At 35.0% G+C, this 23,741-nt stretch overlaps 2 protein-coding genes across 2 annotated transcripts; both read left to right on the forward strand.

The window, feature by feature from the left end:
* The first annotated feature begins 4,212 nt into the window (after positions 1-4,212).
* On the forward strand, positions 4,213-7,290 carry LOC116936346. Its single transcript, XM_032943494.2, has one exon. The coding sequence runs from the start codon at positions 4,339-4,341 to the stop codon at positions 7,288-7,290; it is 2,952 nt and encodes a 983-aa protein (XP_032799385.2). The 5' UTR covers positions 4,213-4,338.
* A 423-nt stretch (positions 7,291-7,713) lies between these two features.
* LOC123468000 lies at positions 7,714-8,980 on the forward strand. Its single transcript, XM_045167681.1, has one exon. The coding sequence runs from the start codon at positions 7,714-7,716 to the stop codon at positions 8,914-8,916; it is 1,203 nt and encodes a 400-aa protein (XP_045023616.1). The 3' UTR covers positions 8,917-8,980.
* The last annotated feature ends 14,761 nt before the right edge of the window (positions 8,981-23,741 follow it).

Here is a 23,741-nt window from a genome sequence, read left to right on the forward strand (position 1 = left end):
GCGAGGGCGTTGTCTTCCCCTGGCTCTACCAGCACCCCCACTCATCTACTGCCTTCTGACTATTTGTCTAAAGCCCGATCCTCAGATCGCCCACAACGGTAACCTACCGCCTCCCGACGAACGACTCTTCGTCTAAAACCCGATCCTCAGATCGCTCACAACGGTAACCTACCGCCTCCCGACGAACGACTCTTCGTCTAAATCCGATCTTCCGATCGCTCACAACGGTAACCTACCGCCTCCCGACGAACGACTCTTCGTCCAAACTCCCGATTTCTAATCGTTACCGGCGGTTATCTACCGCCTTGCGGCGCACCACTGTCCGCCTCTACGCCCCCTTAATCACCACTAGGTCCCACCTACCTCCCCAGAAATTCTTATGGCCGTCCCCGCGCTATCGCATCCTAATCGCCTGTCACACGGCCGGTGCTGTGGCTTCGTACCCCAACAGTTTAGGGCGCATAGGCCAGTTGGGTCGACGACTCTCGGAAGCCCCTGACAGCCTCCGCCTCCGCACAACTAGAGCACAATAGAATGAAACAGCGCAAAGACTTACCACAAGTTCTGCATCTCCACCTTGTCGCGCCGAGGAATAACGCTGAGACTCAAGTAGCGATTAAGACACGTTTATTCACCGTAAACGTACATAACACTACAACAGATATAAGTAGACTGGGGGCACAGCAAGGGACACACACAAGTATTTATGCACTAACGTAGACAGCAGCTACCGGGAGAAATATCTGCTGACAAGACTGCCGGACATCTCGGGTAGAGTTGCGGTCAATAGCCGATACAGAAGCGCCGGACGTGACAACTAGTCCATGGGGCCTCAAGTAACCGTGACAATATGTAAACTGCATGGAATATACTTGTATTCAATATGAATACACTGTTATACCATGAGTTTTTACTTCTATATGTAAACTGCATGAAATATACTTGTATTCAATGTGAATACACTGTTATATCATGAGTTGTTACTTCTATATGTATACTGCGTCGAATATACTTGTATTCAATGTGAATACACTGTTATACCATTAGTTTTTACTTCTATATGTAAACAGCATCAAATATTCTTGTATTCAATGTGAATACACTGTGATACCATGAGTTTTAACTTCTATATGTAAACAGGATCAAATATACATGTATTTAATGTGAATACACTGTTATATTATGAGTTTATACTTCTACATGTAAAAAGAATCAAATATACTTGTATTCAATGTGAATACACTGTGATATTTAAGTTTATACTTCTAAATGTAAACAGAATCAAATATACTTGTATTCAATGTGAAAACACTGTGATACCATGAGTTTATACTTCTACATGTAAACAGAATCAAATATACTTGTATTCAATGTAAATACACTGTGATACCATGAGTTTTAACTTCTATATGTAAACAGGATCAAATATACTTGTATTCAATGTTAATACACTGTTATATTATGAGTTTATACTTCTACATGTAAACAGAATCAAATATACCTGTATTCAATGTGAATACACTGTTATATTATGAGTTTATAGTTCTACATGTAAACAGAATCAAATATACTTGTATTCAATGTGAATTCACTGTTATATTGTGAGTTAATATTTCTACTGCATCAAATATACCTGTATTCAATGTGAATACACTGCTATACCATGAGTTTTTACTTCTATATGTAAACAGCATCAAATATACTTGTATTCAATGTGAATACACTGTTATACCATGAGTTTTTACTTCTATATGTAAACTGCATGGAATATACTTTTATTCAATGTGAATACACTGTTATACCATAAGTTTTTACTTCTATATGTATACTGCATCAAATATACTTGTATTCAATGTGAATACACTGTTATACCATGAGTTTTTACTTCTATATGTAAACAGCATCAAATATACTTGTATTCAATGTGAATACACTGTTATACCATGAGTTTTTACTTCTATATGTAAACAGCATCAAATATACTTGTATTCAATGTGAATGCACTGTAATACCATGAGTTTCTACTTCTATATGTAAACAGCATCAAATATACTTGTATGCAATGTGAATACACTGTTATACCATGTGATGCACCAGCATCTGGGAATCAGGAGACCTGGCAACGTGGCTAGCAGACGGGAGAGGGGGAAGTCAGTAGTAAAAAAAGGACTCTCGAAGATACGAGACAAGAAAATTGCGGTTTTTTTCCTTTGATTTGTCACCTCGTGTAAACCCAATAAACGTTGGCCGTGCTATACTTAGCATTTACGTCTATTCTGGTCTTTCACATGGTGCCGAAACCCATTGACGAACAATTCAGGTCATAATCCGCTACACCAGCCCCACTCAACGTCTCGTGATTCGTTTGGTTCACGTGCCGCCCTGTTACGCGTGTACGGCGTTTTCACAGGCCCCATCGATGGTGAAAGTGCCTTGCCCGTAGGTAACAAAAAGTTTATTCTAAATTTACGGACATCGAACACAAATTTGTCAGCCATTCGATAAAGCTGTGATAGTCGAACGGCCATCAACGCCATGCGTTTTTTTTTTTTTTTGTTACCCTGCCCCCCTTTTGTTTTTTCTTTTTCTTTCTGCGGCAGCCATTTTTTGTTACTTCTCTCCCTCCTCTTATTGCCGATAGCATTATTATTTTTTTTTCTTTCTCCCTTTTTTTGACAAACGAATATTACTTGAGATTTCGTACTCAAACACTATCGAACCCGAAGTAGATTTCGGACTCAGACAACATTTCGAACTCGGCTAATTTAGATGTTGATATGAATTGTAAATTCTGATTAACCATGCTCCCACGTCTCTCAATAGAATCAAACCAGTACGAATCTAAACGTCGAACTTCATAACGAACACTCGAACCGGTGGTGGAGGTCACCATTACTCGGACTACGAACGCGAACACTCATTCTCGAAGTTTGAACACTAACCGAAATTTTGTAAACAGTTACACTGTCCCCAAGATTTCGCGATTTGTCACCCCTTGTTCAAATCACTGAACAAACCAAGCACCGTATCGCATTGCAATCACGGGAACGAGCTCTTGGCAATTACGCCAAGTTGAGGGCTGTACCTGCATAGCAACCTTTCGAAGCGAACGCACTACAATTAAATTGGAGTTATCACTAACCGTCGAACTCAACGACACGTCTTTCTACATCAAGCGCTAAAGAGCAATACCTAGCCAAGTGCGTAGCATCCAGCGTACCAAAATGGCAGACTATGAACTCCTAGTCGACCCTCAGGAGGTGTTTTCACTGCGTACAACTGCAAAAAGGGCACACACCCGTCTGCTTAACACCATCGCATGATGACGCTGTAGCGGCTTTACATTCCGCCTATGACCGAGTGGTCGCCGTCCACAACCGTTACGTTGAAATAACGGACCTAGACGACCAAGAGCTACACGCCGCAGATGTCTACATTGAAAATATTCGCAGCTTGCACGATGGCTGTCTGGCCGCAGTCGCGGAATCAGCGCGAAACCAGCAAATCCGTCGCCCATCTGTTTCTTGGACTATTGAAAACTTAGATCGTCGGCTATCTTCTGGGTCAATCACTACGCAAGCTATCACACCAAACGTCGCTCCAATTACGCAGGCGCTGCAAACCGAAGAACAACAGCCGCCGGGTAACGGCAAGCGTGTGCATGACCAGCAAGGCGCACAAGAGAATGACGACATTGGAGCAGAATGCTCGAAGAGGTTTTTTGGTCCAACCAACCCTGAACGAGATGAATACGAGTCAGCAAAACGGCGAAAAATCAATTTAGAATTCCAGCTGAAGAAGCAAGAGTTGCAGCGAGAGCGCGAACAAAGGGACCTCCAGCTAAAATACGACAGAGAGCGAGAGGATATAATGCTAGAAATACAAAGGCAATCTCACTTAATGGGTGAATTTGTCCGACCCGGCGAGCCGCAGCACTCGTCCACACCAACACAGAAGTCCGCCACACAGCAAACATGCACCACCAAACCAATCGCCGGCCCGTCTACGTACGTGCCGTCACACGGATGGCCTAAGCTGCAGGTAGCCAAATTCGATGGTGATCCGCGCAGCTGGACAAAATTCGCACATGGCATCAGCGCCACCTTAAGAGATACTAATATGCCCGAATCATGGAAGCTCCTGGCGCTTCAGGAGAGCATGCTAGAGCACATCCAGAAGCGCGTCGCGCACGTTTTTGCTAACTTCGACACTTTCGAGTGCGCCTGGAACCTCCTCGAAGCTAAATACGGGGACCCTGGTCTTATCATCAAGGCGCACGACACACATCTCCAACAACTACCATCGTTCAGGGCTGGAGACTTCGACGGTTTATTCAAAATGGCGACAGCCGTTCGTGATGCGGTGTCCAGTGTAAGCAGTGAACACATCTGTATGTTCATGTCAGTGGTCGGGACCCTCCACACCAAGCTACCTAACTATTTCCAGGCAGACTGGAGCAAGCACGCTTATCTCCTGCGGAGAATACCAACTCTTAAAGATTTTGACGTATGGATCGATACCATAATGGGAGCGGAAGAACTTCGCGGTGCCAAGATTTCCACAGCAGGCGGCTCCAGTGGTAGCAACAAACCACCTAGCAACCTAACCAATGCCAACCGTCAAACCAGCGGAAGCAGTAATTACGGTGTGCGTGGTGGCCCAACTATTCTGAATAACTACGCTGAATCCTTGCTGAGACAAACAGCCGTCGAGTGCCCGGCATGCAATGACAAATCGGCGCATCGCCTGGAAGAATGCAATACTTTCGCCAGAATGACGGTTAACGCTCGTGCCGTCCTTTGTGCCCAGAACAATCGCTGCTTCAAGTGCTTGATAAAAGGACACTACGCGTCGAAATGTAGAAGGCAAAATGCAAGTTGTACTGACTGTGGCGCTGCACACCACAAGCTTCTGCATGGAGCAGAAAGGCAGTTCCCTGTAAGCTCAGGACCCAAAATTCTAATGGTCAAGTCCCCGCTAAACTCTATCAAGCCGGTGCTTCTCGCAATTGTTCCAGTTGTCATTGAAGTGAAAGGTGCAGTAAAGTCAACGTTCGCCGTGTTAGATCCTGGTAGCGAAGCCACTTTAATCACGCGACCTTTGGCCAGTTTTCTGGATTTGAAAGGGAGTCCGGCAGTAATTCGGTTCGGCTCATTCAGCAGTTCAGTCGAAATTTTAACCGACGTGGTCTCATTCAGCCTGCATTCACTCGACAAAGCCTGTTCATTCGAGCTGGAGGACGCATTCGTAGTCCCGAAAATTAATTTATCTCATAGAAAAATCAACTGGCCCGCAATTAAACATCGATGGTCGCATTTAGCACAACTCGATTTACCAGCCTTAGACTCGTCTAGCGTCGAGATCCTGTTGGGAATGGACGTCGCAGCCGCGCATCAAACTCTTCAAATGTTAGAACCGCTTGCTGGAGAGGATGGGCCTACTGTCTACCGCACACGTTTTGGGCTAGCTGTAGTCGGAAGAATACCAAAGTCTCTCGTGACGGGACCAACTACCAGGAGAACAGTAAACTTGCAATCTATACCCCCGCTGCTACCTTGTATGATGGACCGAACGCACTCATTTCAACAACCTACGGCGCGAATATCAGCGGCACGCAGCTTGCAGCAGCAAGAAGACAATCAAATGCTCGACATCATGAAGCGGTCAATAATATTTACCATGTGCGGTTATCAGATTGACTTGCCTCTACGAACAGACCATCCCGAAATACCGAACAACAGAAACCATGCGATTTCTCGCTTCCACGGTCTAGAGCGTCGGCTTACCGAGCCTTCTATGCGCGAACTAGCAAGTCGCTACGAGCAAATCGTCGAAAAACTAATTTCATCAGGAACAGTCGTGCCAGTTGCCCGGTCAGCCATCGACGAGCCGAAAGGCTTGGTTTGGTATTTGCCACACTTCTTTGTAACCAATCCAAACAAACCTGGGAAGACCCGTGTCGTTTTCGACGCAGCCGCCCGATTTCGTTCAATTTCCTACAACGACTTATTCTTGAGAGGTCCACCTTCTATACCAAGCCTCGTAGGCGTACTCCTACGATCTCGTCAATTTCGGGTTGCATTGTTTGCAGATATCACCGCCTTCTATCATCGCGTCGGTGTCGCAAAACATCACCAGTCACTCCAACGCTTCGTCTACAGAAAATTCGGCAGTGACGCACAAATTAACACGTACCAATTCACAACTCTGATATTCGGTGCCATTTGTTCATCGTCAGCCGCTGTGTTTGTGTTACAGCACGCCGCGAACAAATGCTTTGAATTCCCAATCGTCGCAGAAAAGATGAAGGATAACTTTTACTCCGACAATATGATCGACTCCTTCGAAACGGAAGAGGAGGCAATGGATTTCGCACGGCAGGTTACTAAATCTCTCGAAGCTGGCGGGTTTACCCTAACCGCGTTCGCATCATCTTCAGCCAAGGTCCTTAAATCCATCCCGATGCAGCACAGGTCACACCAAATAATCGATCTCAACCTTGACGGGTTGCAAATAGAGTATCTACTAGGACTAGAATGGGATATCGCAACGGATACATTTTGCATAAGAACGAGGCAGTTACCTTCTGTGGCAACAAAACGACAGCTATCATCAGCTATTTCACTCGTGTTTGACCCCTTCGGCCTGTGTTTACCTGTCATAACAGGGGCTAAACAAATCTTTCAAAAGACGCACAAGGATTCGCTAGATGACAGCTCGCGCCGCGGGTGGGACAGCCCTCTACCAGAGGAAACTCTAGTGAAGTGGAATGATTGGACCACTCACTTTCACAAGCTGTCTTTCCCTCGCATTCCTCGGTGTTTCCGTGATCACAGCTTCCCCCTCCATGGCACAAGCCTCCGCCTGGTGGTTTACGCCGACGCATCATCAGTCGCATATGCATCAGTGGCATACTTACGCTGCCAATTCGAACAAAAAGTCGCGGTAAACTTTGTTATGGCGAAAGGGCGTTTGGCGCCGCTAAAACCAACTACCGTTCCACGTCTTGAGCTAAGAGCAGCCGTTTTGGCCGTGGAGCTGTCACTCATTATCAAAAAGGAACTGCGCCTCCCTATAGCTGATGTTGAGTACCACAGCGACTCCCAGATCGTACTCCATCAACTGCACTCCAGCGGGACAAAACAGCCCACGTTCGTAAACAAGAGGAGAGAATACATCCTTCAACACTCCAAAGTTGATAGCTGGCACTTCGTTCCTAGCGCTGACAACCCGGCAGACGACTCTACGCGGAACACGGTGCCTAAAGATTTCGGAATTAGCTGCCGATGAAATTCCGGCCCGCCAAGGCTGCGTGATCCATCTTACGCGCCGGAGCCATTCATACCTCTTTCGGTCCGGCCAAGTGAAGAAGAACCCTCGAAAAAAGAAGAACCACCGGTGGTCAGCGTTAATCAACTGCAGGCAGGGCCGTCGCCAAGCCACCCGCATGCTGATGAAATATCGAAGCTTATCAAGAAGGCCGAACAACTGCATCTCCTTAAGCGGGAGGTTGCCCAGTTATTACGATCGGACGCAGCAAAGAAGGAGGAGCTATCAGCGAATGAGCTTGCAGAAGCGTTCCGCTTGTGCTTAAACGTTTCGCAAGACGAAGAGTTCCCCGGTGAGCGGAAGGCCCTACTTAATAAAGGAAAGATAAGCAACGGATCGCCGCTGCGCCGCCTCTGTCCGTATATCGACTCGCACGACGGACTAATGAAGGTTGACGGCCGGTTGCGTCACGCCGAGCTCCCTGCTCGAACCCGTCATCCCATCATCATCTCTTCCAATCATCACCTTACAAGGCTCATTGTTGAGGATTGTCATGTCAAGTTGCATCATGCCGGAATCGAGCAAACGCTCAGTGTCGTCCGACAGGACTTCTATCTTCCCCAGGGACGCAGCACCATCCGCCGAGCGTTGCGCCAGTGCATTAAGTGTAGGATACAGCACGCAATGCCACAGCCCCCACGCATGGCCAACCTGCCTAAGGAGCGCCTGCAGGGCTTTGTACGTGTCTTCACCAACGTTGGTCTGGACTGTTTCGGGCCATTTCACGTCGTCATCGGAAGGAAAACTGTGAAAAGGTACGGGCTACTCGTCACATGCCTCGCATCCCGTGCCGTGCACTTAAAAGTGCTTGATTCAATGGACGCGGACTCTTTCATCATGGCCCTCCGCCGATTCATCTCCTATCGAGGCTGCCCTAAAGTTATCTACTCTGATAACGGCACCAATATCGTCGCCGGTCAAAAGGAGCTCGAGCAGGGTATCGCTAATCTGAACTCGACCCGAGTCGTAGGAGAGATGGTGGATGCAGGAATCGACTGGCGGAAGTCAGCACCGTCATGCGCGCACGAAGGAGGCGTCTGGGAGCGTCTCATTGGATCCAGTAAGGTGGCAATGCGGGCCATCTTGGAGTCTCGCTCCGTCAACGATGAAGTGCTGCGCACTGTCTTCGCTGAAGTCACCTCCCTTCTTAACAGCCGTCCGCTGACTCATGTCCACACAGATCCGTCAGAGCCGGAGCCGCTCACGCCAAATCACTTCCTGATCGGTGGACCGCATCCGCATCGGGTGCCAGACGACGAACCGGCCTTCGACGGAGTTACCAGGCGCCGATGGAAGCAGGCGCAGTTTATCGTAAACCAATTCTGGCGGCGCTGGATGCGCGAATATCTGCCCAGCTTGATCGAGCGTAAGAAATGGGAAAAGTCCGTTCGCCCGTTGCGTGTTGGTGATAAAGTCCTTATAATGGACGAAAACCTTAAGCGAGGAGAGTGGCTCACCGGCAGCATCACCGCCGTTCATCCTGGCGACGACGGTGTCATCCGGAAGGCGACGGTTCAAACTACCCGCTCCACGCTTCTCCGCCCTGCTGTTAAACTTTGTTTTATTTCAGGTGACAGGAGCGGATAACGATGTTGGTGGCCGGCCCCACTGTGATGCACCAGCATCTGGGAATCAGGAGACCTGGCAACGTGGCTAGCAGACGGGAGAGGGGGAAGTCAGTAGTAAAAAAAGGACTCTTAAAGATACGAGACAAGAAAATTGCGGTTTTTTCCTTTGATTTGCTACCTCGTGTAAACCCAATAAACGTTGGCCGCGCCATACTTAGCATTTACGTCTATTCTGGTCTTTCACATACCATGAGTTTTTACTTCTATATGTAAACAGCATCAAATATACTTGTATTCGATGTGAATAGACTGTTATACCATGAGTTTTTACTTCTATATGTAAACTGCATGGAATATACTTGTATTCAATGTGAATGCACTGTTATACCATGAATTTTTACTTCTGTATGTAAACAGCATCAAATATACTTGTATTCAATGTGAATACACTGTTATACCATGAGTTTTTACTTCTATATGTAAACAGCATCAAATATACTTGTATTCAATGTGAATACACTGTTATACCATGAGTTTTTACTTCTATATGTAAACAGCATCAAATAAACTTGTATTCAATGTGAATACACTGTTATACCATGAGTTTTTACTTCTATATGTAAACAGCATCAAATATACTTGTATTAAATGTGAATACACTGTTATACAATGAGTTTTTACTTCTATATCTAAACTGCATGGAATATACTTGTATTGAATGTGAATACACTGTTATACCATGAGATTTACTTCTATATGTAAACAGCATCAAATATACTTGTTTTCAATGTGAATACACTGTTATACCATGAGTTTTTACTTCTATATGTAAACAGCATCAAATATACTTGTATTCAATGTGAATACACTGTTATACCATGAGTTTTTACTTCTATATGTTAACTGCACGGAATATACTTGCATTCAATGTGAATACACTGTTATACCATAAGTTTTTACTTCTTTATTTATACTGCATCAAATATACTTGTATTCGATGTGAATACACTGTTATACCATGAGTTTTTACTTCTATATGTAAACAGCATCAAATATACTTGTATTCAATGTTAATACACTGTTATATTATAAGTTTATACTTCTACATGGAAACAGAATCAAATATACTTGTATTCAATGTGAATTCACTGTTATATTGTGAGTTAATATTTTTACTGCATCAAATATACTTGTATTCAATGTGAATTCACTGTTATACCATGAGTTTTTACTTCTATATGTAAACAGCATCAAATATACTTGTATTCAATGTGAATACACTGTTATACCATGAGTTTTTACTTCTATATGTATACTGCAACAAATATACTTGTATTCAATGTGAATACGCTGTTATACCATGAGTTTCTACTTCTATATGTAAACAGGATCAAATATACTTGTATTCAATGTGAATACACTGTTATACCATGAGTTTTTACTTCTATATGTAAACAGCATAGAATATACTTGTATTCAATGTGAATACACTGCTATACCATGAGTTTTTACTTTTATATGTATACTGCATTAAATATACTTGTATTCAATGTGAATACACAGTTATACCATGAGTTTTTAATTGTATATGTAAACAGCATTAAATATACTTGTATTCAATGTGAATACATTGTTATACCATGAGTTTTTACTTCTATATGTAAACTGCATCAAATATACTTGTATTCAATGTGAATACACTGTTATACCATAAGTTTTTACTTCTATATGTAAACAGCATCAAATACACTTGTATTCAATGTGAATACACTGTTATACCATGAGTTTTTACTTCTATATGTAAACAGCATCAAATATACTTGTATTCAATGTGAATACACTGTTATACCATGAGTTTTTACTTCTATATGTAAACAGCATCAAATATACTTGTATTCAATGTGAATACACTGTTATACCATGAGTTTTTACTTCTATATGTAAACAGCATCAAATATACTTGTATTCAATGTGAATACACTGTTATACCATGAGTTTTTACTTCTATATCTAAACTGCATGGAATATACTTGTATTCAATGTGAATACACTGTTATACCATGAGTTTTTACTTCTATATGTAAACAGCATCAAATATACTTGTATTCAATGTGAATACACTGTTATACCATGAGTTTTTACTTCTATATGTAAACAGCATCAAATATACTTGTATTCAATGTGAATACACTGTTATACCATGAGTTTTTACTTCTATATGTAAACTGCATGGAATATACTTGTATTCAATGTGAATACACTGTTATACCATAAGTTTTTACTTCTATATGTAAACTGCATCAAATATACTTGTATTCAATGTGAATACACTGTTATACCATGAGTTTTTACTTCTATATGTAAACAGCATCAAATATACTTGTATTCAATGTTAATACACTGTTATACCATGAGTTTTTACTTCTACATGTAAACAGCATCAAATATACTTGTATTCAATGTGAATACACTGTTATACCATGAGTTTTTACTTCTATATGTAAACAGCTTCAAATATACTTGTATTCAATGTGAATACACTGTTATATTGTGAGTTTTACTTCTATATTTTTAACTGCATCAAATATACTTGTATTCAATGTGAATACACTGTTATACCATGAGTTTTTACTTCTATATGTAAACAGCATCAAATATACTTGTATTCAATGTGAATACACTGTTATACCATGAGTTTTTACTTCTATATGTAAACTGCAACAAATATACTTGTATTCAATGTGAATACACTGTTATACCATGAGTTTTTACTTCTATATGTAAACAGCATCAAATATACTTGTATTCAATGTGAATACACTGTTATACCATGAGTTTTTACTTCTATATGTAAACAGCATCAAATATACTTGTATTCAATGTGAATACACTGTTATACCATGAGTTTTTACTTCTATATGTAAACAGCATCAAATATACTTGTATTCAATGTGAATACACTGTTATACCATGAGTTTTTACTTCTATATGTAAACTGCATGGAATATACTTGTATTCAATGTGAATACACTGTTATACCATGAGTTTTTACTTCTATATGTAAACAGCATCAAATATACTTGTATTCAATGTGAATACACTGTTATACCATGAGTTTTTACTTCTATATGTAAACAGCATCAAATATACTTGTATTCAATGTGAATACACTGTTATACCATGAGTTTTTACTTCTATATGTAAACTGCATGGAATATACTTGTATTCAATGTGAATACACTGTTATACCATGAGTTTTTACTTCTATATGTAAACTGCATCAAATATACTTGTATTCAATGTGAATACACTGTTATACCATGAGTTTTTACTTCTATATGTAAACAGCATCAAATATACTTGTATTCAATGTGAATACACTGTTATACCATGAGTTTTTACTTCTATATGTAAACAGCATCAAATATACTTGTATTCAATGTGAATACACTGTTATACCATGAGTTTTTACTTCTATATGTAAACAGCTTCAAATATACTTGTATTCAATGTGAATACACTGTTATACCGTGAGTTTTTACTTTATATTTATACTGCATCAAATATACTTGTATTCAATGTGAATACACTGTTATACCATGAGTTTTTACTTCTATATGTAAACTGCATCAAATATACTTGTATTCAATGTGAATACACTGTTATACCATGAGTTTTTACTTCTATATGTAAACTGCATCAAATATACTTGTATTCAATGTGAATACACTGTTATACCATGAGTTTTTACTTCTATATGTAAACAGCATCAAATATACTTGTATTCAATGTGAATACACTGTTATACCATGAGTTTTTACTTCTATATGTAAACAGCATAGAATATACTTGTATTCAATGTGAATACACTGTTATACCATGAGTTTTTACTTCTATATGTAAACTGCATGAAATATACTTGTATTCAATGTGAATACACTGTTATACCATGAGTTTTTACTTCTATATGTAAACTGCATGAAATATACTTGTATTCAATGTGAATACACTGTTATACCATGAGTTTTTACTTCTATATGTAAACTGCATCAAATATACTTGTATTCAATGTGAATACACTGTTATACCATGAGTTTTTACTTCTATATGTAAACAGCATCAAATATACTTGTATTCAATGTGAATACACTGTTATACCATGAGTTTTTACTTCTATATGTAAACAGCATCAAATATACTTGTATTCAATGTGAATACACTGTTATACCATGAGTTTTTACTTCTATATGTAAACAGCATCAAATATACTTGTATTCAATGTGAATACACTGTTATACCATGAGTTTTTACTTCTATATGTAAACAGCATCAAATATACTTGTATTCAATGTGAATACACTGTTATACCATGAGTTTTTACTTCTATATGTAAACTGCATGGAATATACTTGTATTCAATGTGAATACACTGTTATACCATGAGTTTTTACTTCTATATGTAAACAGCATCAAATATACTTGTATTCAATGTGAATACACTGTTATACCATGAGTTTTTACTTCTATATGTAAACAGCATCAAATATACTTGTATTCAATGTGAATACACTGTTATACCATGAGTTTTTACTTCTATATGTAAACTGCATGGAATATACTTGTATTCAATGTGAATACACTGTTATACCATGAGTTTTTATCTTCTATATGTAAACTGCATCAAATATACTTGTATTCAATGTGAATACACTGTTATACCATGAGTTTTTACTTCTATATGTAAACAGCATCAAATATACTTGTATTCAATGTGAATACACTGTTATACCATGAGTTTTTACTTCTATATGTAAACAGCATCAAATATACTTGTATTCAATGTGAATACACTGTTATACCATGAGTTTTTACTTCTATATGTAAACAGCTTCAAATATACTTGTATTCAATGTGAATACACTGTTATACCGTGAGTTTTTACTTCTATATTTATACTGCATCAAATATACTTGTATTCAATGTGAATACACTGTTATACCATGAGTTTTTACTTCTATATGTAAACAGCATCAAATATACTTGTATTCAATGTGAATACACTGTTATACCATGAGTTTTTACTTCTATATGTAAACTGCATCAAATATACTTGTATTCAATGTGAATACACTGTTATACCATGAGTTTTTACTTCTATATGTAAACAGCATCAAATATACTTGTATTCAATGTGAATACACTGTTATACCATGAGTTTTTACTTCTATATGTAAACAGCATAGAATATACTTGTATTCAATGTGAATACACTGTTATACCATGAGTTTTTACTTTTATATGTAAACTGCATGAAATATACTTGTATTCAATGTGAATACACTGTTATACCATGAGTTTTTACTTCTATATGTAAACAGCATGAAATATACTTGTATTCAATGTGAATACACTGTTATACCATGAGTTTTTACTTCTATATGTAAACTGCATCAAATATACTTGTATTCAATGTGAATACACTGTTATACCATGAGTTTTTACTTCTATATGTAAACAGCATCAAATATACTTGTATTCAATGTGAATACACTGTTATACCATGAGTTTTTACTTCTATATGTAAACTGCATCAAATATACTTGTATTCAATGTGAATACACTGTTATACCATGAGTTTTTACTTCTATATGTAAACAGCATCAAATATACTTGTATTCAATGTGAATACACTGTTATACCATGAGTTTTTACTTCTATATGTAAACAGCATCAAATATACTTGTATTCAATGTGAATACACTGTTATACCATGAGTTTTTACTTCTATATGTAAACTGCATGGAATATACTTGTATTCAATGTGAATACACTGTTATACCATGAGTTTTTACTTCTATATGTAAACAGCATCAAATATACTTGTATTCAATGTGAATACACTGTTATACCATGAGTTTTTACTTCTATATGTAAACAGCATCAAATATACTTGTATTCAATGTGAATACACTGTTATACCATGAGTTTTTACTTCTATATGTAAACTGCATGGAATATACTTGTATTCAATGTGAATACACTGTTATACCATGAGTTTTTACTTCTATATGTAAACTGCATCAAATATACTTGTATTCAATGTGAATACACTGTTATACCATGAGTTTTTACTTCTATATGTAAACAGCATCAAATATACTTGTATTCAATGTGAATACACTGTTATACCATGAGTTTTTACTTCTATATGTAAACAGCATCAAATATACTTGTATTCAATGTGAATACACTGTTATACCATGAGTTTTTACTTCTATATGTAAACAGCATCAAATATACTTGTATTCAATGTGAATACACTGTTATACCATGAGTTTTTACTTCTATATGTAAACTGCATCAAATATACTTGTATTCAATGTGAATACACTGTTATACCATGAGTTTTTACTTCTATATGTAAACAGCATCAAATATACTTGTATTCAATGTGAATACACTGTTATACCATGAGTTTTTACTTCTATATGTAAACTGCATCAAATATACTTGTATTCAATGTGAATACACTGTTATACCATGAGTTTTTACTTCTATATGTAAACAGCATCAAATATACTTGTATTCAATGTGAATACACTGTTATACCATGAGTTTTTACTTCTATATGTAAACAGCATAGAATATACTTGTATTCAATGTGAATACACTGTTATACCATGAGTTTTTACTTCTATATGTAAACTGCATGGAATATACTTGTATTCAATGTGAATACACTGTTATACCATGAGTTTTTACTTCTATATGTAAACAGCATGAAATATACTTGTATTCAATGTGAATACACTGTTATACCATGAGAGTTTTTACTTCTATATGTAAACTGCATCAAATATACTTGTATTCAATGTGAATACACTGTTATACCATGAGTTTTTACTTCTATATGTAAACAGCATCAAATATACTTGTATTCAATGTGAATACACTGTTATACCATGAGTTTTTACTTCTATATGTAAACTGCATCGAATATACTTGTATTCAATGTGAATACACTGTTATACCATGAGTTTTTACTTCTATATGTAAACTGCATGGAATATACTTGTATTCAATGTGAATACACTGTTATACCATGAGTTTTTACTTCTATATGTAAACAGCATCAAATATACTTGTATTCAATGTGAATACACTGTTATACCATGAGTTTTTACTTCTATATGTAAACTGCATCAAATATACTTGTATTCAATGTGAATACACTGTTATACCATGAGTTTTTACTTCTATATGTAAACTGCATGGAATATACTTGTATTCAATGTGAATACACTGTTATACCATGAGTTTTTACTTCTATATGTAAACTGCATCAAATATACTTGTATTCAATGTGAATACACTGTTATACCATGAGTTTTTACTTCTATATGTAAACAGCATCAAATATACTTGTATTCAATGTGAATACACTGTTATACCATGAGTTTTTACTTCTATATGTAAACAGCATCGAATATACTTGTATTCAATGTGAATACACTGTTATACCATGAGTTTTTACTTCTATATGTAAACAGCATCAAATATACTTGTATTCAATGTGAATACACTGTTATACCATGAGTTTTTACTTCTATATGTAAACTGCATCAAATATACTTGTATTCAATGTGAATACACTGTTATACCATGAGTTTTTACTTCTATATGTAAACAGCATCGAATATACTTGTATTCAATGTGAATACACTGTTATACCATGAGTTTTTACTTCTATATGTAAACAGCATCAAATATACTTGTATTCAATGTGAATACACTGTTATACCATGAGTTTTTACTTCTATATGTAAACAGCATCGAATATACTTGTATTCAATGTGAATACACTGTTATACCATGAGTTTTTACTTCTATATGTAAACAGCATCAAATATACTTGTATTCAATGTGAATACACTGTTATACCATGAGTTTTTACTTCTATATGTAAACAGCATCAAATATACTTGTATTCAATGTGAATACACTGTTATACCATGAGTTTTTACTTCTATATGTAAACTGCATGGAATATACTTGTATTCAATGTGAATACACTGTTATACCATGAGTTTTTACTTCTATATGTAAACAGCATCAAATATACTTGTATTCAATGTGAATACACTGTTATACCATGAGTTTTTACTTCTATATGTAAACAGCATCAAATATACTTGTATTCAATGTGAATACACTGTTATACCATGAGTTTTTACTTCTATATGTAAACTGCATGGAATATACTTGTATTCAATGTGAATACACTGTTATACCATGAGTTTTTACTTCTATATGTAAACTGCATCAAATATACTTGTATTCAATGTGAATACACTGTTATACCATGAGTTTTTACTTCTATATGTAAACAGCATCAAATATACTTGTATTCAATGTGAATACACTGTTATACCATGAGTTTTTACTTCTATATGTAAACAGCATCAAATATACTTGTATTCAATGTGAATACACTGTTATACCATGAGTTTTTACTTCTATATGTAAACAGCATCGAATATACTTGTATTCAATGTGAATACACTGTTATACCATGAGTTTTTACTTCTATATTTATACTGCATCAAATATACTTGTATTCAATGTGAATACACTGTTATACCATGAGTTTTTACTTCTATATGTAAACAGCATCAAATATACTTGTATTCAATGTGAATACACTGTTATACCATGAGTTTTTACTTCTATATGTAAACTGCATCAAATATACTTGTATTCAATGTGAATACACTGTTATACCATGAGTTTTTACTTCTATATGTAAACAGCATCAAATATACTTGTATTCAATGTGAATACACTGTTATACCATGAGTTTTTACTTCTATATGTAAACAGCATAGAATATACTTGTATTCAATGTGAATACACTGTTATACCATGAGTTTTTACTTCTATATGTAAACTGCATGAAATATACTTGTATTCAATGTGAATACACTGTTATACCATGAGTTTTTACTTCTATATGTAAACAGCATGAAATATACTTGTATTCAATGTGAATACACTGTTATACCATGAGTTTTTACTTCTATATGTAAACTGCATCAAATATACTTGTATTCAATGTGAATACACTGTTATACCATGAGTTTTTACTTCTATATGTAAACAGCATCAAATATACTTGTATTCAATGTGAATACACTGTTATACCATGAGTTTTTACTTCTATATGTAAACAGCATCAAATATACTTGTATTCAATGTGAATACACTGTTATACCATGAGTTTTTACTTCTATATGTAAACTGCATGGAATATACTTGTATTCAATGTGAATACACTGTTATACCATGAGTTTTTACTTCTATATGTAAACAGCATCAAATATACTTGTATTCAATGTGAATACACTGTTATACCATGAGTTTTTACTTCTATATGTAAACTGCATCAAATATACTTGTATTCAATGTGAATACACTGTTATACCATGAGTTTTTACTTCTATATGTAAACAGCATCAAATATACTTGTATTCAATGTGAATACACTGTTATACCATGAGTTTTTACTTCTATATGTATAACTGCATCAAATATACTTGTATTCAATGTGAATACACTGTTATACCATGAGTTTTTACTTCTATATGTAAACAGCATCAAATATACTTGTATTCAATGTGAATACACTGTTATACCATGAGTTTTTACTTCTATATGTAAACTGCATCAAATATACTTGTATTCAATGTGAATACACTGTTATACCATGAGTTTTTACTTCTATATGTAAACAGCATCAAATATACTTGTATTCAATGTGAATACACTGTTATACCATGAGTTTTTACTTCTATATGTAAACAGCATCAAATATACTTGTATTCAATGTGAATACACTGTTATACCATGAGTTTTTACTTCTATATGTAAACAGCATCAAATATACTTGTATTCAATGTGAATACACTGTTATACCATGAGTTTTTACTTCTATATGTAAACTGCATGGAATATACTTGTATTCAATGTGAATACACTGTTATACCATGAGTTTTTACTTCTATATGTAAACAGCATCAAATATACTTGTATTCAATGTGAATACACTGTTATACCATGAGTTTTTACTTCTATATGTAAACAGCATCAAATATACTTGTATTCAATGTGAATACACTGTTATACCATGAGTTTTTACTTCTATATGTAAACTGCATGGAATATACTTGTATTCAATGTGAATACACTGTTATACCATGAGTTTTTACTTCTATATGTAAACTGCATCAAATATACTTGTATTCAATGTGAATACACTGTTATACCATGAGTTTTTACTTCTATATGTAAACAGCATCAAATATACTTGTATTCAATGTGAATACACTGTTATACCATGAGTTTTTACTTCTATATGTAAACAGCATCAAATATACTTGTATTCAATGTGAATACACTGTTATACCATGAGTTTTTACTTCTATATGTAAACAGCATCAAATATACTTGTATTCAATGTGAATACACTGTTATACCATGAGTTTTTACTTTATATTTATAACTGCATCAAATATACTTGTATTCAATGTGAATACACTGTTATACCATGAGTTTTTACTTCTATATGTAAACTGCATCAAATATACTTGTATTCAATGTGAATACACTGTTATACCATGAGTTTTTACTTCTATATGTAAACTGCATCAAATATACTTGTATTCAATGTGAATACACTGTTATACCATGAGTTTTTACTTCTATATGTAAACAGCATCAAATATACTTGTATTCAATGTGAATACACTGTTATACCATGAGTTTTTACTTCTATATGTAAACAGCATAGAATATACTTGTATTCAATGTGAATACACTGTTATACCATGAGTTTTTACTTCTATATGTAAACTGCATGAAATATACTTGTATTCAATGTGAATACACTGTTATACCATGAGTTTTTACTTCTATATGTAAACAGCATGAAATATACTTGTATTCAATGTGAATACACTGTTATACCATGAGTTTTTACTTCTATATGTAAACTGCATCAAATATACTTGTATTCAATGTGAATACACTGTTATACCATGAGTTTTTACTTCTATATGTAAACAGCATCAAATATACTTGTATTCAATGTGAATACACTGTTATACCATGAGTTTTTACTTCTATATGTAAACAGCATCAAATATACTTGTATTCAATGTGAATACACTGTTATACCATGAGTTTTTACTTCTATATGTAAACTGCATGGAATATACTTGTATTCAATGTGAATACACTGTTATACCATGAGTTTTTACTTCTATATGTAAACAGCATCAAATATACTTGTATTCAATGTGAATACACTGTTATACCATGAGTTTTTACTTCTATATGTAAACTGCATCAAATATACTTGTATTCAATGTGAATACACTGTTATACCATGAGTTTTTACTTCTATATGTAAACTGCATGGAATATACTTGTATTCAATGTGAATACACTGTTATACCATGAGTTTTTACTTCTATATGTAAACTGCATCAAATATACTTGTATTCAATGTGAATACACTGTTATACCATGAGTTTTTACTTCTATATGTAAACAGCATCAAATATACTTGTATTCAATGTGAATACACTGTTATACCATGAGTTTTTACTTCTATATGTAAACAGCATCAAATATACTTGTATTCAATGTGAATACACTGTTATACCATGAGTTTTTACTTCTATATGTAAACAGCATCAAATATACTTGTATTCAATGTGAATACACTGTTATACCATGAGTTTTTACTTCTATATGTAAACAGCATCAAATATACTTGTATTCAATGTGAATACACTGTTATACCATGAGTTTTTACTTCTATATGTAAACTGCATCAAATATACTTGTATTCAATGTGAATACACTGTTATACCATGAGTTTTTACTTCTATATGTAAACAGCATCAAATATACTTGTATTCAATGTGAATACACTGTTATACCATGAGTTTTTACTTCTATATGTAAACAGCATCAAATATACTTGTATTCAATGTGAATACACTGTTATACCATGAGTTTTTACTTCTATATGTAAACAGCATCGAATATACTTGTATTCAATGTGAATACACTGTTATACCATGAGTTTTTACTTCTATATGTAAACAGCATCAAATATACTTGTATTCAATGTGAATACACTGTTATACCATGAGTTTTTACTTCTATATGTAAACAGCATCAAATATACTTGTATTCAATGTGAATACACTGTTATACCATGAGTTTTTACTTCTATATGTAAACTGCATGGAATATACTTGTATTCAATGTGAATACACTGTTATACCATGAGTTTTTACTTCTATATGTAAACAGCATCAAATATACTTGTATTCAATGTGAATACACTGTTATACCATGAGTTTTTACTTCTATATGTAAACAGCATCAAATATACTTGTATTCAATGTGAATACACTGTTATACCATGAGTTTTTACTTCTATATGTAAACTGCATGGAATATACTTGTATTCAATGTGAATACACTGTTATACCATGAGTTTTTACTTCTATATGTAAACTGCATCAAATATACTTGTATTCAATGTGAATACACTGTTATACCATGAGTTTTTACTTCTATATGTAAACAGCATCAAATATACTTGTATTCAATGTGAATACACTGTTATACCATGAGTTTTTACTTCTATATGTAAACAGCATCAAATATACTTGTATTCAATGTGAATACACTGTTATACCATGAGTTTTTACTTCTATATGTAAACAGCATCAAATATACTTGTATTCAATGTGAATACACTGTTATACCATGAGTTTTACTTCTATATTTATACTGCATCAAATATACTTGTATTCAATGTGAATACACTGTTATACCATGAGTTTTTACTTCTATATGTAAACAGCATCAAATATACTTGTATTCAATGTGAATACACTGTTATACCATGAGTTTTTACTTCTATATGTAAACTGCATCAAATATACTTGTATTCAATGTGAATACACTGTTATACCATGAGTTTTTACTTCTATATGTAAACAGCATCAAATATACTTGTATTCAATGTGAATACACTGTTATACCATGAGTTTTTACTTCTATATGTAAACAGCATAGAATATACTTGTATTCAATGTGAATACACTGTTATACCATGAGTTTTTACTTCTATATGTAAACTGCATGAAATATACTTGTATTCAATGTGAATACACTGTTATACCATGAGTTTTTACTTCTATATGTAAACAGCATGAAATATACTTGTATTCAATGTGAATACACTGTTATACCATGAGTTTTTACTTCTATATGTAAACTGCATCAAATATACTTGTATTCAATGTGAATACACTGTTATACCATGAGTTTTTACTTCTATATGTAAACAGCATCAAATATACTTGTATTCAATGTGAATACACTGTTATACCATGAGTTTTTACTTCTATATGTAAACAGCATCAAATATACTTGTATTCAATGTGAATACACTGTTATACCATGAGTTTTTACTTCTATATGTAAACTGCATGGAATATACTTGTATTCAATGTGAATACACTGTTATACCATGAGTTTTTACTTCTATATGTAAACAGCATCAAATATACTTGTATTCAATGTGAATACACTGTTATACCATGAGTTTTTACTTCTATATGTAAACAGCATCAAATATACTTGTATTCAATGTGAATACACTGTTATACCATGAGTTTTTACTTCTATATGTAAACTGCATGGAATATACTTGTATTCAATGTGAATACACTGTTATACCATGAGTTTTTACTTCTATATGTAAACTGCATCAAATATACTTGTATTCAATGTGAATACACTGTTATACCATGAGTTTTTACTTCTATATGTAAACAGCATCAAATATACTTGTATTCAATGTGAATACACTGTTATACCATGAGTTTTTACTTCTATATGTAAACAGCATCAAATATACTTGTATTCAATGTGAATACACTGTTATACCATGAGTTTTTACTTCTATATGTAAACAGCATCAAATATACTTGTATTCAATGTGAATACACTGTTATATTGTGAGTTTTTACTTCTATATGTAAAACTGCATCAAATATACTTGTATTCAATGTGAATACACTGTTATACCATGAGTTTTTACTTCTATATGTAAACAGCATCAAATATACTTGTATTCAATGTGAATACACTGTTATACCATGAGTTTTTACTTCTATATGTAAACTGCATCAAATATACTTGTATTCAATGTGAATACACTGTTATACCATGAGTTTTTACTTCTATATGTAAACAGCATCAAATATACTTGTATTCAATGTGAATACACTGTTATACCATGAGTTTTTACTTCTATATGTAAACAGCATAGAATATACTTGTATTCAATGTGAATACACTGTTATACCATGAGTTTTTACTTCTATATGTAAACTGCATGAAATATACTTGTATTCAATGTGAATACACTGTTATACCATGAGTTTTTACTTCTATATGTAAACAGCATGAAATATACTTGTATTCAATGTGAATACACTGTTATACCATGAGTTTTTACTTCTATATGTAAACTGCATCAAATATACTTGTATTCAATGTGAATACACTGTTATACCATGAGTTTTTACTTCTATATGTAAACAGCATCAAATATACTTGTATTCAATGTGAATACACTGTTATACCATGAGTTTTTACTTCTATATGTAAACAGCATCAAATATACTTGTATTCAATGTGAATACACTGTTATACCATGAGTTTTTACTTCTATATGTAAACTGCATGGAATATACT

This window comes from Daphnia magna, unplaced genomic scaffold, assembly GCF_020631705.1.
Source record: "Daphnia magna isolate NIES unplaced genomic scaffold, ASM2063170v1.1 Dm_contigs257, whole genome shotgun sequence".
NCBI classification, from domain to species: domain Eukaryota; kingdom Metazoa; phylum Arthropoda; class Branchiopoda; order Diplostraca; family Daphniidae; genus Daphnia; species Daphnia magna.